Source organism: Symphalangus syndactylus, chromosome 6 (genome assembly GCF_028878055.3).
Source record: "Symphalangus syndactylus isolate Jambi chromosome 6, NHGRI_mSymSyn1-v2.1_pri, whole genome shotgun sequence".
NCBI classification, from domain to species: domain Eukaryota; kingdom Metazoa; phylum Chordata; class Mammalia; order Primates; family Hylobatidae; genus Symphalangus; species Symphalangus syndactylus.
The window spans coordinates 22950607-22967843 of NC_072428.2; the positions used below are offsets into that span (position 1 = coordinate 22950607).

The 17237-nt window shown below is 36.3% G+C and overlaps 1 protein-coding gene across 4 annotated transcripts in view; it reads right to left on the minus strand.

Annotated features, from left to right (window-relative positions):
• The window catches only part of HIPK3 (homeodomain interacting protein kinase 3), an 85364-nt gene continuing 68127 nt past the window's right edge, over positions 1-17237 (minus strand). For 2 of the 4 annotated variants that reach the window (XM_063641018.1, XM_063641016.1), the window contains 11 exons: positions 15847-16006; positions 15273-15396; positions 9604-9725; positions 9265-9389; positions 9005-9166; positions 8790-8852; positions 8200-8496; positions 7731-7871; positions 5176-5411; positions 4757-4884; positions 1-3932 (listed from right to left, as the gene is read on the minus strand). In XM_063641018.1, the coding sequence (XP_063497088.1) occupies positions 3456-3932; positions 4757-4884; positions 5176-5411; positions 7731-7871; positions 8200-8496; positions 8790-8852; positions 9005-9166; positions 9265-9389; positions 9604-9725; positions 15273-15396; positions 15847-16006 (2035 nt within the window). In that variant the 3' untranslated portion in view covers positions 1-3455. The remainder of the gene's footprint in view (positions 3933-4756; positions 4885-5175; positions 5412-7730; positions 7872-8199; positions 8497-8789; positions 8853-9004; positions 9167-9264; positions 9390-9603; positions 9726-15272; positions 15397-15846; positions 16007-17237) is intronic. The other 2 variants (XM_063641019.1, XM_063641017.1) reach the window with 1 other exon arrangement.

Sequence of the window (17237 nt, forward strand, 5' to 3'; positions counted from 1 at the left end):
TTTGCTGCAATATATATATTTTAATTCAAAGTGAATCGACAGTAATACACCATAAATTCTTATTTTGACACTCACCAAAATAGTCACCTGGAAAACCCGCTTTTTGTGACAAAGTACAGAAGTCTTGGTCACATTTAAATCACTGAGAACTAGAGAGAAATACTATCGCAAACCGTAATAGACATTACATCCATAAAATTTTCCCAGTCCTTATTGTAATATTGCACAGTGCAATTGCTACATGGCAAACTAGTGTAGCATAGGAGTAAAAGCAAAAAACAAATAAACCAAAGAAAGAAAGCCACAAGTCTAAAGTTGTTAAACAATTAACAGTTCAAACTTGGTAATCAAATCTGTATCATTGGATTCATTAAAACAAATCTTCCTACACCTTGCAGTGTATGATTTAACTTTTACTTAACACAGTCCAAGTTTAAAATTAGCAGATTTTAAAAATGAAAATGTTTTGCTAATACAGTAACATATTTAATTAAACACCCTGGAGGAAAAAAAAAAACAACTAAATATCAGGATATTTGATTAAAAAAACACTTTGCAAATTAAAATAGTATGCAAATATGCAACTTGGAAATCATGCAGTGTTTTATTTAAGAAAGCATTAAAACTGAAGAAAACTGGTCAAAATGGTTTTTAAAAGGTATAAATCCAGATTACTTTGTCAATATGCTAAATTAAGAATTTAGCAGAATTTTGAAATTTATTTTAAAATACATTAAAATGCCCATGATTGCAATTAAAGAGCAGTGTAGTTAACTGGGATATACCTTTATCAAACATTAATACTGTATTATGAAAATGTTGAAGTTTACCATTTATGTCAATTTAACAAGACTGCTTTAAGTCTTGGAAATTAAAGACAAAAAATACATTTCAGGGTAGTAAACATGGCCTTAAACAAAAAGAAAACTCTGTTGGTTTTGTACTTGTTGTGATACAATCAATCCTTTGCACTTGGTGTTTCTGAAACAATGTGTTGCCGGCATTGATTCTTTCCTAAGAAGTGAGCAGATCCTAATAATCTGCTGGAACATATAAATAAAATTAGAAGGCTGAGGAGGGCAGCAAATTTACTTAAATAGTGACTCCATAAATCTGTCATCTGTAAATAATTTTTTAAATTAATCTTAGGCTACTCCTTTTTAAACATGTATTTTTATATATATATATATTTCTATTTGTATAAAATGCATAGAATTAATTACTAAAAACACTGAAACTTGTGGGGAAAATTAAGTCCTTCATTTTCAGTGTGACTAAAAATGTACTGCTGGTTTTTACTTTATGACCTAATACTGTAATTTTTAAAATCAATTTCAGGCACATTTATTTCATTGATGATTATTAAATAAAACACTGCTTGTGTTAATGGAGTAAAGAAAACTTATCCATTATTAGCTTATTGTGAACGCTGTACTAGAGCTGTACTAGTGGTATACAATTCATTTATCAAAGAAACGCTGTAAATCCAAAACATCTAGAGTTTTACACTCAAATGCTTTGTACTGTTTATTCCAGTAAATGCTGTAAGATTATATTCCAGATTTTTAAGGAAAAAAGTTAAGTCAAGCCTGCAAGATACAGCTTTCTCAAATGTCTACAATGCCAGTATGAAAATAAAAAATTAAGTTACACTGATACATCCAAGTTTTTTTAATATGCAGTGATGAGCACAAACATTAATAGAGATAAAATACTGATGCAAATAACACACCCCAAAATAACAAATGCAATTATTTTCCACCATTTACAATACAGTAGTTACAATGACACTCCAAACAGAAAAGCAAAGTAAAAAATCAAAACCCCAATTTCTATTCATGTAATTAGACTTATACAGAAATTAGAAGGCTAAATAACAACTAGTTAATCACCTAATTTCACAGCTATCTGAAGTGGCAATCGTTATATAGCAGCTTATCTATGATACATTCAAGATAAATGATACAATTTATTACTTGCCTGTAAGCTAAAACACAGCCTCAATTTAATACCTTTCCTTAAATTCCACCTTTACACTACAATATACTTGAGGTCTATGCAAAAAGTAGCTACCTTTATATAGGAAATGGATGATTAAGTCTTTGGTGCTGTAAAAGCAACTTCATTTAAACAGACATAACCACTACCATCACCACCACCCAAAAAAGAAAAAAATGTCGGGGAGGGGGGGAACTCAACACACTTCCTAGGAAGAAAAAAAAGCATGTAATTTCTGTCCCTGACGGAATGTATTAAATAAGCAAACATCACCAACAAGCAAAACAAGTACTGCAATGTAAAAATACTTAAAAAAAAAAAACCCTCTCACATGCACAAATCAAAAATTGCACACAAAGAACTCACATCTTTTCAAGCTTCAATAGTAAAAGTTCTGCTACTATTTATTAAATACTGCATGGTTTGCCCAAGCTAAGCTAAAACCACATCATGAATCAATGAGCATTTTGCATTTTATTATCTACCCAAAGTCATGCCTACTGTACCTCTAAACATTTTATTAAGTCCAATTATACAGCAAACACTCTCAAAATAAACCTAGATTGTATTGCAGTTTCACTTAACAGTATATAAAATGCTGTGCTGTGACAGTTATCAACTATCCATTAGATACTGAATCAATTTTTCTTAAGCACTACTAACGCTTGCTTTTCTTGAAGCTAGATCATTCTGAAAAATCAGACAGCAGAATTCAGCTATAGCAAACATGCTGCCCTCTTAATAAGGAAAAAAACAGCTACTACCTGAAATCATACCACACAAAACCAAAAATGAACATTACGCTATCAAAAGGAAACTAAAGAGTAGGTCTGAATTTTAAGTGCTGCAGTCCTCAACATTTATATATAGGTAATAACATTAACAACCTCAAATATTTAAGGCACTATGTGTAGGAACGGTTTACAATGCAACTGAGATTATTAGAACAACATTTAAGAGCAAAGTCTAGGCAACATTTTGCCCATGCAAAAGACACATGCAAATGTAAAGAACAATAGCTCAATTTCTTAGGTAAGTGACCCAACATTTATACACTAAGACACGGATAATACAATTCACTTGTATGCTGTAATTCTGACATATGTGCATCTGTTGCTCTAAGTCTGTACACAGAATGGCTTCCCAAATGTGGACGTGTCTTGCACTAGTTAGAAGGCAATTTATAAAAAATAGCAGGAGCAAAACTGGACTTCTGCTCCCATAAGTCACCTGTCTAGAGTTACTACATAAGAAGATAACATGACCAAAGACAAGTTATACCAAATGTGCAAAACACATCAAAAGTGAGTTTTTAAAGCTCAAAGTTGTTTAAATTGCACCCAAGTCTACATGATTCAAAAATAATTTTCTTGTGCCATGGCTAATAATTATTAAATACCATGTTTTTATTTTTAATCAAATGTTTGTATCATTGAGCTTCCCCAATATACTGTTTTTCACATATATGGATACTGGCTGAGTTTTGTTGGACTCAGTGGAAATCCAGTATATGCAGGTGATGCTGCAATGTAAGAATGTGGTGGGAAGATTGGTTTGTACTGAGTCTGATGAATGGTTGGGGACGGTAACAGACGGGGATTTAAGCCCACTGGGACTTGGTGAACTATGCCACTGGGATGGGAGATATTATAAGTTGGATGCTGTAACATAGGTCTTGAGGTACATGGAGAGGCTAACAGGTGGGCCACTGGTGCAGCACTACTGAGGGTGGCTGATGATGGGTATGGAAGTAGAGTAGGCTGTCCTCCAAGGTGTGTATTTCCAGCCAGGTGGGCATGCACTGCTGTGTGATTGGGACTTCCATGAGAAAGAGTGAATGGATTACTGGTAACACTAGTAGGAATATAAGCTTGCTGTCTTCTATGCCCAAAGTTTCCATTCCACTCTTGATGCCCAGATCCAAAGTGCTGAACCTATCCACAAAGAAGAAAAAAATGACTGAATAACATACTTTAAAAGATAAAAGGAAAGAAAGAAAGGGAAATTACAATATACCCTTTGTGATTGATAATTCATAGTGGATCTCTCAGAACTAACTTATACTAAGAATAACTAGAGGAGAGAAAAATATCAATTCCATATATATTAGTATTAACATTTTAGTATTTATTACTACATATTATTATAATATAAACACCGCTATTACTGCTGCTAGTACTACCTATTACTATCCCCATCACTACTAACAGCTACCATTTGTGGAGCACTTATTATATGTAAAGCTAACATTTACATACACAGTGTTATTTACTTCTAAAACAACCCATGATATAATTACTATTCCCAATAACTGTGCTCCAAATCAGATTTGTTGAAGAGACCTGGCCAAGGTAATATATATATATAGTACATGGCAAAACCAAGATTTGAATCCCCGTCCACCTCCAGTATCTGTGATCTTTTCTTTCCCCAACTGAAACACGACTGCCGAATATAGTGTTGAATAAGATGGAAAGCATTCAGGAAGGTTAATGATGTTCTGAGATAACAGACACACTCTGTTAATGTTATCTAAGAGAACGTAAGGACTTAATCTTTCTGAAGAAGGCTACAAGTTCTATGGATAATTTGCTTAACTATCCTATTGTTAAGCCAGTTACTCTTTAGCCACTTGGGATAATGAGAAGGGAAAAATTAATTAAGACTACATACAGTTTCAGAAGCTTTCTCCTGCATGTGAAAAACAACTGCTAAATTTGAATCCCAAAGACTCCTACATATCCACAAATGAACATACCTGACTGAAGTTCAAATGCTGCTGCTGGAATGCTGATGTCAATTTTTGCTGACGAGTACCCACTGCAGAAGGCTGGTTTAATCTTCCAGGGGCAGATCGTCCTTTTATTAATGGCTGGCATATAGAATCTGGTGATGAATAAAATATTAAAGAGTTTATGCTTTTTCCTTTTCAAATAAAAAATTAGCAAAGTCTTTAGATATTTTACACAATAGTGATTTGAGAGCCTTAAAATTAAATAAAATCAAAGGAGAGGTCATGGTTTCCAAGCACTGAATAATATTAGATTTCCTCTGTACAATACATAAGGCAGGATCAAGTCAAAATTCAGAGATGACTTTGGCAACTCCATTCTCAGATGTTCCTAAATTAAGACTGTATTTAAAGGACAACCAGAGAAATGGGAGGACTCAACTTACCTGTGTTTGCCATATGCTCATCGGTATTTAAGCCATTTTCTAGTTCCACTGGTGGCACCACAACAGAACAGACAGCTGGCTTGGTTTCTGTGTCGGCAGAGGATACCAGTTCTGTGTTTTCATGAGTGTCCTCCACAAAAGTGCTCTCTGCAAATGGACTGTCATGCCCGGAAGAGTCAGATGTCGGAGAGCCATCCACCGTATCACAACCACTTTCTTGCTCTTCATCTGACATACTACAAAAAGAATGCATTTTTCATGAGTGATATTTTTTTCCAACATTAAATCTAATGTTAAGTAATATTCAGGCTCCAGTGAACTGATGAGAACATTATTCAGTTATTTTATATATAATTATACCTTTTTCCTTGTCCAATAGCACTTTTTCATAAAATTTCTAGACCCTTAAATTAATTCTCTGTTCCAACTGCTAAACCTAATTCTGTTCCATTTCAGGAACACCATTTTGGCATTTTTTTTCTTCTTTCTCTTCCCATTTGATCCTTAGTAGCAGCTCATAAAATTCCTCTTTATAAATTCAGATAATTTCATCAAGACATGACAAAAGAGGCACTGCTCTGGATAATTTAAATGAAATGTACAAACATATATGCATGTGACTTGGATATTTCAAATTAAATTCTAACATCAGGATATGTGCCTCTCCTGGTAATTTGGGTCCTTGTACCTAACCAGTTATCTGAAAGGTATCCCCACACCTCTGAAGGCCTAGACAGAGCCCCATACTTCTCATCTCTTCCTGACACTCTTGGGCCCCGATAATCTCTCTCTCCTTGGGATTTCTACCGCATTTATTGTCTGTTTCAACCACTCATTCCATACTTACTTACGAATTTGAAGCATCTCTTTTTATACATATGTTTATTTATATATCTTATATGTATATTTGTTTATACATATTTTACATGTGAATGTACAGTTATGTACATTATCAATTTTCAAACCACATTATAAGCAACTTTTAAGAAGATACATTAAAATTTCTTTATATTTTCCATAGAACTTTGGCTATTAAGTATGCAATATCATATTTTCTGACTAAGGAAAAAGAGAAGACGTGTAAAATTAAAACTTAAAATTTTTCAAATGTTTGTTGCCACTAAAATAAGACTTTATTTCTTTCTTTCCTTCCCCTCCTTCCATCCTTTCTAAGAGATAGGGTCTCACTGTGTTGCCCAGGCTATAGTGCAGTGGTGTGATCATAGCTCACTGCAGCCTCAAATTACAGGGCTCAAATAATCCTCCCGCCTCAGCCTCCTGAGTAGCTAGCACTACAGGCATGTGCCACCACATCCAGCTTTTTTATTTTTTTAATTTTTGGTAGAGGCGGGGTCTCACTATGTTGTCCAGGCTGGTCTCCAACTCTTAGCCTCAAGTGATCCTCCTGCCTTGGCCTCCCAAAGTGCTGGGATTACAAGTGTTGGGCACTGTGCCTAGACTGTGGCTTATCTCTTAATGCGTTAGTAAATCATTCTGCTTAGGACAAGCTTACTATTTTAGCAGTGGTACATGTCGCTGGCCAAAGGACGGGTAAGCCAGGTTAATATGGATAAAACCATGCAAATCAGTCACCAATGGGAGAAAAAAAATCATAGTGGATGCCCTGTGGACAGTGGGCCAGTGAGTACTTCATTATGCAAAACATTCCTTTTTAATTTTGCTAAAGTATATGTTTTTATTCCAAATTTAAGTTACAATAGTAGTCTGCAGGGCTGAAATTAAGAATGTGGTTTTTTTACCCTTTCAAAAATAGATTATTTGGCTGGATGGGGTGGCTCACGCCTGTAATCCTAGCATTTTGGGAGGCTGAGGCAGGCGGATCACCTGAGGTAAGGAGTTCAAGACCAGCCTGGGCTAGTGAAACCACATCTCTACTAAAAATACAAAAAAATTAGCCAGGTGTGGTGGCAGGTTCCTGTAGTCCCAGCTACATGGGAGGCTGAGGCAGGAGAATCACTTGAACCTGGGGAGGCAGAGGCTGCAGTGAGCCGAGATCGCACCATTGCACTCCAGCCTGGGTGAGAGAGCCACACTTCATCTCCTCCCACCTGCCCCCCAGCAAAAAAAGATTATTTAGTTGGGTATGGTGGTTCACGCCTGTAATCCCAGCACTTTGAGAGGCCAAGGTGGGAGCACTGGTTGAGCCCAGGAATTCAAGACCAGCCTGCGCAACAGGGCAAGATCCCATCTCTACAAAAAAACTTAAAAATTAGCCGGGCATCGCTGCGCGCACCTGTGGTCCCAGCTACTCAAGAGGCTAAGGCAAAAGGATTGCTTGAGCCTGGGAGGCAGAGGTTGCTGTGAGCCGAGATCATGCTACTGCATTCCAGCCTGGGCAACAAAGCAAGACCCTGTCTCAAAAACAAACAAACAAACCTGTGTTTATAAAAACTGATCTAGGTCAAAAATTGTGATCAAGATAGAAGCCACTGTGGTAAATTGGCAGGTACTTATTAATTTAAACAACAGAAAGAAATCGTAGGCTTTTTAGTAGACTTACTATTTATTACACACTACTATTGAGATTCTTTTACCTATTCCGTCTCTTGCAGGGGGATGGGCTGGACTGCCCTGAGGAGCTGGTACTCAGAGTACTATCAGGACTACTTAATGAACACATCCGATCAATATTCAAAGTGCTCTGGCAAGCTTCACAATCTAGACTACCTTTACATCTAGTGGAAGAGAAAAGGGGAAAACATGAGTCAAATACAAGAAGATACTCTCCAAATAGCCAAAATTTATATTCTTTAATTAAGGATATGAAACTGTTAAGAATGACCTACATGGACAGAAAGTTAAAGCTTACAAATACAGGGAAAATGCTATAATAATCATGCTAAATACTATTTAGAAAGTTCCCTGTCTAGAACTGGGTTATCTAATTTAAAGGTTTTACTCCAAAGGACATTGACAAACAAGGAATAAGTCACAGAAAGTTGTTTTTTGGCACACCAAAGGATGCCATCTATATCCTTTGAGGATGCAGCATTTGGCACTTACTCTCTGAGTGAATGTCTCTGCGAAGTCTCTTCCTCATCAGTGTCACTGCTGATAGTGATGACACTCACTGCAGGACTCGGGGAGTCGGCAATAATGATGGTTTGCCGCTGTTTGTCTGAAACTGATGAATCAGAGTCCTGTCTGACAGATGTTTCACAGCAATTTCTTGCCTCTCCTTCTGAGTTCTGATTGTCCTGTGTTTCTATACAACTTACTTCCTCGACATCTTTCCCATTAATTATCTTTGGAGAAATAAATGCTGAATGTGGGATATTGGTATTCTGTAATGAATTACTCCTGCAACCAAAGGAATAATTTATAATTTCTATAATCAAAATATGTATAATCAATTGTCTAAGGTATCTTGTTAAACCAAAAAATGAGAACCTTCACTTGTTTGAGTTCATGAATATAACACACTAACAGATCTTGAGTTTTTGTGAAATATAAAATAGCTCTAGAAATATCCATGTAGACTGCATTTACATAAATTTAAATAGTCACTTTTTGGTAAATGTGCTATCTGAATGTCCACAATTGCTACATTACAGGTAGATAATAAATCAAAAGGGCAATAAAGACAATCTTACCAACTGAAAGCATTTATTTCCTCTCTTCCTGGCTCCCATTCCATTAGTTTTACCAAAATACCTCTGAGAAATTGAGAAGGGAGCTGGCTTAGTGTTTGTAATAAAGCTATAAAAGAGGTCATTTTGAATACAACAGAGTGACCCTTTAGTGTACATGCAAAATTCATTTTAAAGATTCTCAAAGTACAGAAGAAAGCTAAAGCACCAATACCAACCTGTTCTGGCACTGTTTATTTTTCTTCGTAGTGGCAGGCTGAGGCCAGACAACATGTGCAATCCCCACACTAACTGGCTGAGGGGCAGATAAAGTTATCTGATTGGTCAGAAGAGGCTGTGGCATCACTGAGTTATAATGATTGCTGCATGAAATCATCTTCCTAGGGAGAAGTTCAGAACAATGTTTTTAATCAAGATCTTGCTTTAATCAAGATCTAGTCTGCAAATTATTCACAAAGTACTTTTGTTTTCAGCTTACCCCCAGTCTCCAAGCCTGTGGGAACCAGCCACACTCTCAGAAGTTAGTGTAGTAGTAGCAGGAGCCAGGGGTGTCACCTGTTGCCAGGCAGGCACCAGCATCTGCTGTGTTCTACCAGACCACGTCTGCTTGCAGCAAAGGAAAACAATAGAAAACAACAAGTTATAAGTAATTCAACTTTACCATATCTTAAACTCAAAACTATCTAAAAGTAACAGCTAACAATTATAAACATTAAAGTCCATAACCTACAAAATGGATTAAATCCCTATCCAGGTCATTTTCATTATTTCCCAACAGCACAAGCCGATATATGGCAAAGAATGAATTATTACCAACCTGAGAAAGAACTCCTGGTCGGATCTGCAGTGGCTGCACAGCTGGGGCCTGAGTTACAAGTGGAACTGTATTATCTACCCTTATTGAATAACTAGTGGGTTTACCATGTGTTGCAGGAATACCTGTGAAACAGAATAGTTATCAAATAAAAGAAAAAATCTTCCTCTTATTTAACTTATACAATTATTTTAAATGTCAAGAATTGCTTAGATTCTGACAGATTTTTTTTTTTTGAGACAGGGCCTCGCTGTGTTGCCCAGACTGGAGCACAGTGGCATGATCCATACTGTGGCCTCAACCTCCTGGACTCAAGAGGATCCTCCCACCTCAACCTCTTGAGTAGCTAGGACCACAGGCATATACCCTGCCCAGCTAATCTCTTTAATTTTTGGTAGAGACAGGGTCTATGTTGCCCGGGCTGGTCTTGCACTCCTGGGCTCAAGAGATCCTCCTACCTCGGCCTCCCAAATTTCTGGTGTCACAGGCATGGGCCACCACACCCAGCCTTGATTGTGGAGTTATAATACCATTCTCCGCATAAAATTTTCATAACACTAACAGAGCAATCTAGTAGGAAAATGAGGTACTTCTTGTCTACTTTGTGATATACATCATTCCAAAAATTATTATAAAGCTCCCCTTTCTGTTTCAAAATGCATACTACAAAGTTGAGCGATTTAATTTTCTTGAAACTTCTCATCTCCAAAGTTTGCTACTGAAGCTTTGTTTTCCTTTTTAAATAGTTCAGTCACCATGATAAAGAACATGGAAAGAAGAATCTGGCTTAGTATGCTGACAACCTAGCAGGTAAAGGTTCTTCTTTTCAGACAAACTTTTAGCTATGCTTAGTATCTTCTTCTTATGCTCTTGTCACCAAAACAGAAATACATCACAACTTCGTAATTTAATGGACATAACGGTTCACATAACGGATGAAAATTCAGGGATAGCACACTCATTTCAACCTCCAAAGGAAAGGCAAAACTAACCTATTTACCAATTTGATGATAAAACTAAGGTTTCCCCAATGTGGCTTAATTGACTAGTATTCTTAGCAGAGAGCTGCTGGAACTCCAGAACAAACATGCTACCATTTTGCTTGCCCACTAGGAAAATTAGAAAGCAGGATTACCAGACATGTTAATTCTGTTAATGTTACTATAATGTTAATATAGCTCTTTGATTCACTGCAAAGCACCTTGCAAATATTAAGTCTTATAATATTGAACCCTGAGAGAGCAAAGTAGTATCACATTCCAACTTAAAGTTTTGACAAGATTTTAGGGACATCCCCAAAGATCAGAAAGTACATTAATGAAAATAATTTCAGCACTTCATAATTCCAGTTTATTGTAGCAGTTACTTTCAACATGGGCTTGCAAATTATTTAAATATAATATAATCAATTTGGGGATAAATGTGATGAGTGTTTCTCTTCAGGCATAAGAGAAAAATACTACAATTGTTTTCTTTCTCTGTTGTAAAACAACCTCAAATTTTCTATTTCACAGATGTAAGTGTTAATCCTAAAGAGAAAGTCCATTTCAGCCTGTTTATTTTCTTCACTGAGACTGTTATCTTACTACCAGGGTATTCTACTCTCTGTGCTCCACCTAAAGAGCCAGGTATGAGTCAAGTTTAATAAAAATCTTCTTACTCCTGCTAAAAAGCCTGTCTTGATCATCCAATTCTCCAAGACATGGAATATAAGCACACCCAGGCAGTGTAGATATATTGCAATATATAGACAATCTCTTCAAGAAAAAAAAAAATCTTCACTTTGACAAGGATGAACAGAGACAGCAAATTTCCAAATCTGAACAAAAATCTCACTGCCTGTAAATTCTCTCCACAAGCAATGCCTTAAGATGAGAAGAATTCTCCTATATACTCTCTCCACAGGAGATCTAATTTTTGATCAGATTCAACAGTGGGATAAGATCTTAATTTTTATATAGTTAGTTATTAGGTTAGCTGAAACTTTATCTTTGATTATATTTGCTTTAATACTTGGAGAACAAGGCATAAAAAGCTTATGAATATTATTTTAGTATAACAAGAGAATTTTGCTGGAATATATTTTACTCTAATATAGTAGTTGTCATCTAGAGGGGATGAATACCTAACTATTCAGGTCACTAAATAACTTTAAAAGCTTGTTTAATATATAAAACACTCAGATATGTTAAATGAAAGCTTAGCTGATTTTTAAAAATAAACTTACTTTTTAAAATAAGCACAGTCTTATGGATATAGTATTTATATACCTATACCTACATATTATAATATCTAAAATATATTAAATGCATTACCTAAACATGATAGCTCCAAAGTAAAATTTTTAAGTCAAAGGGATAAAGTTTATTTTAAAATACAAACCACAATGGTACCATAATTACTATCCCCAATAGCTGCCCAATAATTATTTTAAAATGTTTCTTGTAAATGGATTGGCACATTTTGAAGAGAAAGGGTAAATGAAGGGGAGGGGCAAGAGGCCCAATGCTGAAATTTTCCACATTACAATTTCTACATAACATCTACCCGTTAGATATTAAGACTGATTAGAGGGAGTGCTTTCATTGCTAAGGCAGACACTCTACTAAGATGAGAAACAACATATTTACAGAGCCCGCCTGGCCTGTTGCTGCAACTGCACCTGTTATAAAAGCTAAAATATATTGTGCTTCTTCTCACTGGTAATTCTAATTCAAAAGTGCTGTTCATGACATTTAGTGGGTTAATGAGTCTGTGATAGTAATTCTTTTCTTTCGATTATCCCATATTATAAACCACTGATCTAGTTGTTACTTCATGTACAGAAAGGTTTCTAACTTTTCATCAATTATAAGCCATATAAAAAGATAAAAGATTTTTCTAACCTCATTGAAATGTTTTAAGAATTATGCTCAACGCTGTTTAGAAACGTGTCTCAGAAGTCTCTTTAAGTTTTTGCCATAGAAGCTAGGCTCTGAAAAAAAACCTGCTATTCCAAATCTTCGTGAAATATACCACAGTATAAGTAGTGACTCTCAAACTGATTTTGGTACATGGGAGGGATTACTAGAACCAAAGAACCTATTTGTTAGTATAGATTATAAATTTAAGTGAAAATGCATTTGTCAAGATAACACAAGTGGTAACTGATTAAAAACAATTTTAAAAAGCAATCTTGCATGCTGAAGTATTTAGAAGTAGTGTCATAAAATCTACCATTTAATTTCAAATAGTACATGTATGTGCACTGTAGGTAGGTAGGTAGATTGATAATGCAAATATGGTAAAATAGTAACACCTGTTGAATCTAGGGTAGAAAACATTATTCTTTCAATTTTTCTATATGTTTGAAATTCCTATAATAAATACTTGGGGGAAAAAACCGAAAAACACAACAGCATTATATTGTTAGCATCTATTATTCCTACCACTACAATGATGTGGACATTTTTATTACCAGAAAGTAATAAAAATGTCACTGTTACAGATACTCACAGACCACCACTGTGGCCACTGGGCCACAATTTCACCTTCAGAATCAACCATCTAAGTTGCCCTTTTATTATACTTTCTGTGATACAAATCCTTCTCCCAACGATACATTACTTGAAAATCCAATATATAAACACAATGTAAATAAAGCTACCCTGATAGAACAACAGTAACTAAAGATCTGACCTGTTTTCACATCTCTTATTACCAGCAAATCAAGTCAACAAACATATTCTTGATTCTTTATTTGGTACTGTGGTAAATATTAAAATAAAAAAAGTTTTAGAGTTGCTTGAATGCTTAAAATTAAAAAATCAGAGGCTGGGCGCATCGGCTAATGACTGTAATCCCAGCACTATGAGAGGCTGAGGCAGGCAGATCACTTGAGGTCAGGAGTTCAAGACCAGCCTGGCCAACATGTTAAAACCCTGTACATACTAAAAATACAAAAATTAGCCAGGCGTGGTGGTGCATACCTGTAATCCCAGCTACTTGGGAGGCTGAGGCATGAGAATCACCTGAACTCAGGAGATGGATGTGCAGTGAGCCAAGATTGTGCTACCACACTCCAGCCTGGGCAACAGGGCAAGACGCTGTCTCAAAAAAGCACACACACACACACACACACACACAATCAAATAATCCTTCAGAATCAAAATATATTAGAGTTAGAAATGGCCAATATATTATCTATTCAGGCTATTTCCTTTTACTAAGGCTGAAATAAGTAAACAGGCTACTACTCTACAATGATACAGCAAACAGGAGAAACAGAATTAGATTCCAGGTGTCCTGACTTAGCACCAACTGTTTTCATTTACTCTGTACAGTATCACCACTAAGTTGGACATGTTGGTTTAGGGCCCCATCTGTAATTGACCTCTTGCATTAACTAGATGTTAAAGCTTAGCAAGGACAAAATCCCAGGAAAGGACTTAGGAAGTAGGGTTTTAGTCCAGTTATTCCAGTAGTGAGGTTTGCTGCTATGATTCTCTAGGAACCACTAAGAGATTTCCTAGTTTAAGAATGTATAGCCAGCCAGGCATGGTGGCTCACACCTGTAATCCCAGCACTCTGGGAGGCCGAGGCAGGTGGATCACCTGAGGTCAGGAGTTCAAGACCAACACGGAAAAACCCCGTCTCTACTAAAAATACAAAATTAGCCAGGCGTGGTGGCGCGTGCCTGTAATCCCAGCTTCCCAGCTACTCAGGAGGCTGAGGCAGAATTGCTTGAACCCGGGAGGTGGAAGTTGCAGGTTGCAGTGAGCCGAGATCGCGCCATTGCACTTCTGCCTGGGCAACAAGAGCGAAACTCCGTCTCAAAAAAAAAAAGAATGTATAGCCTTTTCAAAGGTATTCTGTCACACATTCCGCTTGAGGATTTAATTGGCTATTTTTATTTAATGAAGGGACATTAATTTAATTGATATCAATCCATTATTTATTACCTAAGCTATCAATAAAGACTATAATATTTTGGGACAAAACTCTTTTGACCAAAATTTTAAATAACTGAGCTCTCAGTCACTTTCATGTTTAGTATTGGTAGATAAATGTTTAAAACAGTGATACCCAGTATAGGCCAACCTGTAGCTTCCCAAGTTCATTCATTCCTATTAAGGTATTTTATCATGCTAGACTCTACAGGAAATACAATTGTCATATGACCCATTTTGTTAGTGATACCTATAATGGAGTTCCAGTCAAGAAATGAGTGTCACTGGTCTAAAGGCTTATTGAACAGCTTAAATTTTTTTTTTTTTTTTTTTTGAGACAGAGTCTCACTCTCGCCCAGGCTAGAGTGCAGTGGCACAATCTCGGCTCTCTGCAACCTCCACTTTCCAGCTTCAATCTCCACTTCCCAGCTTCAGCCTCCCGAGTAGCTGGGACTACAGGCACCCACCACCCCAGCTAATTTTTTGTGTTTTTAGGAAAGCTGGGGTTTCACCATGTTGGCCAGGCTGGTCTCAAACTCCTGGCCTCAAGTGATCCGCCTGCCTCAGCCTCCCAAAGTGCTGGGATTACAGGTGTGAAACACCGCACTTGGCCTGAACAGCTTAAATTCAAATGTAGCACTAAATGCAGCAAAAATTATACAATATATTTAATGAACAGATTCCTAAACTTATTTTAAAATAAAGCATGCCTAGATTCAAAGCAAAATTTAAATAAAAGAATACCTTGAATCGCTGGGGGACAGATAATCAATGTCTGCTGAAAAGCATCACCACAACCAAACTGAGCAGTTCCTGCCTGCAGAGGTATTCCATGGTGCACAACTGAATGAGCAGATGTGGTCAATGCCTGAAACAACCAGCACATTATACAGAGCACATTATACAGAGCAGTCTTCTAAATGAAATACACATGCTGTATAAATAGAACTCAAACACATTTCTTAAGATCATAATTCTACTATTAAAATGTGTCCAGAAAAGGAGAACAAAAACAAGCTGCCGAAATTAAAATTTAAAAACTGATTCTACTGACCTCTACTTTTGGTAGAGTTGTGGCATAGAAGGGCAGGTGGAAGATATTGAGAGAATGAAGAGAAGAATGGAAAAAAATGAATTTGAGTAGATATGTTCCAATTATTACCTTGAAATTTTAAGAGATTTGGTAAAAACAGGTATAGTAAGACCTCACCAACTCTGTACATTCTAACAACTGACACCAAACTTCTGTATATATCAAAAGTAAAATGAGCAATCATTAAAAAAAGACCCTAGGTTATTAATTACTACACATTCTTACCTGGCTTCTTAATGTTCCAATTTTAGTAAAATTCGCAGTCAGTGTGGCGGTACTGCTTGAAGCAACTGGTCTTAAAAGTGAAGTTTTGTTGTGATTATTTGTGTCACATGAATTTAGGTGGGACTTACAAATATCCATAATATGAAAACAGGACTTTACGCTGTAAAAGAAAAAGTGAAGGATCACAGTATTATTTTAAATGCTTAGTTTTAAATTGAGGTACATTGACAAAATAAAAAAATTATTCCTAAAAGAAAAAAATCCTATGATTTGCACTTAATTTGCTTCTTTCCGATAATATTTCTAACAGGAAATCTTACCAGAAAAGATTAAGTTTCAGAGCAAGTAGAAGTATATATTCTGCAATATTTTTCTTAAAACAGTAAAACCATAGTAAGCATTTTTTGGTTAGCATGCAATAATTTTATGATCCCCTACACAAAAAACTTTTTCCGAAATTTCTAGATCTCCACACCACTAAATTAACAGTACCAAAGAGTTGCTATCATGTTACTTTCAAAGTGACTGTACATGAAAAACATTAGGACATTTTAAGTGTTTGAGGGGAAAATGTAACTGGGCTATAGAAAAATGTAAATTTTAAGAACAATTCACAATGATAAATATTGGATTCACTCCTATGCCTTCTTCATTTTGTCTTTTTAAATACTGAAGGAAGCTGTTTTAAGTCACTTAAATTTACCCCCTTCATCTCCCAAAATATGTCTGAGTTTCAAAGAATTTGTAAGATTTGGCCAGGTGCAGTGGCTCACAACTGTAGTCCCAGCACTTTGGGAGGCCAAGGTGGGTGGATCACTTGAGCCCAGGAGTTCGAGACCAACCTGGGCGACATGGTGAAACCCCATCTCTACAAAAAATTAGCCAGGCATGGTGGCGTATGCCTGTAGTCCCAGCTACTCAGGAGGCTGAGGTGGTGGGAGGAGCACTTGAGCCTGTGAGGTGGAGGTTGTAGTGAGCAAAGATTGTGCCACTGCACTCCAGCCTGGGCAACTGACAGAGCAAGACCCTGTCTCCAAAACAAACAAACAAAACACAAAGAATTTGTAATATTTAAGGCCTTTAGAATTTTAGTATATATTCTTCCCTACTGACCTATGATCTACTGACCATGAAAAATCTCCTTTTCTTCACAATGCAGGAGAAAAAGAGGAAAAAGGAAAGCAAAAGTTGTGCGGAAAAAAAAAAATGTAAAATGGAAGTTGTACGACTCAAAATACGATAGAACCTACGGTCTAGGAAAACTGAAATGTGACTTGAAAGAGAAAACTGTTAGCATTTCCTTTTATATATGCCTGGTTATTAAGGTAAGAAAGTCATGTTTAATAAAAACAAAACCACTCAGTCTTATTTTTAGTATTGCATTTTGGAGA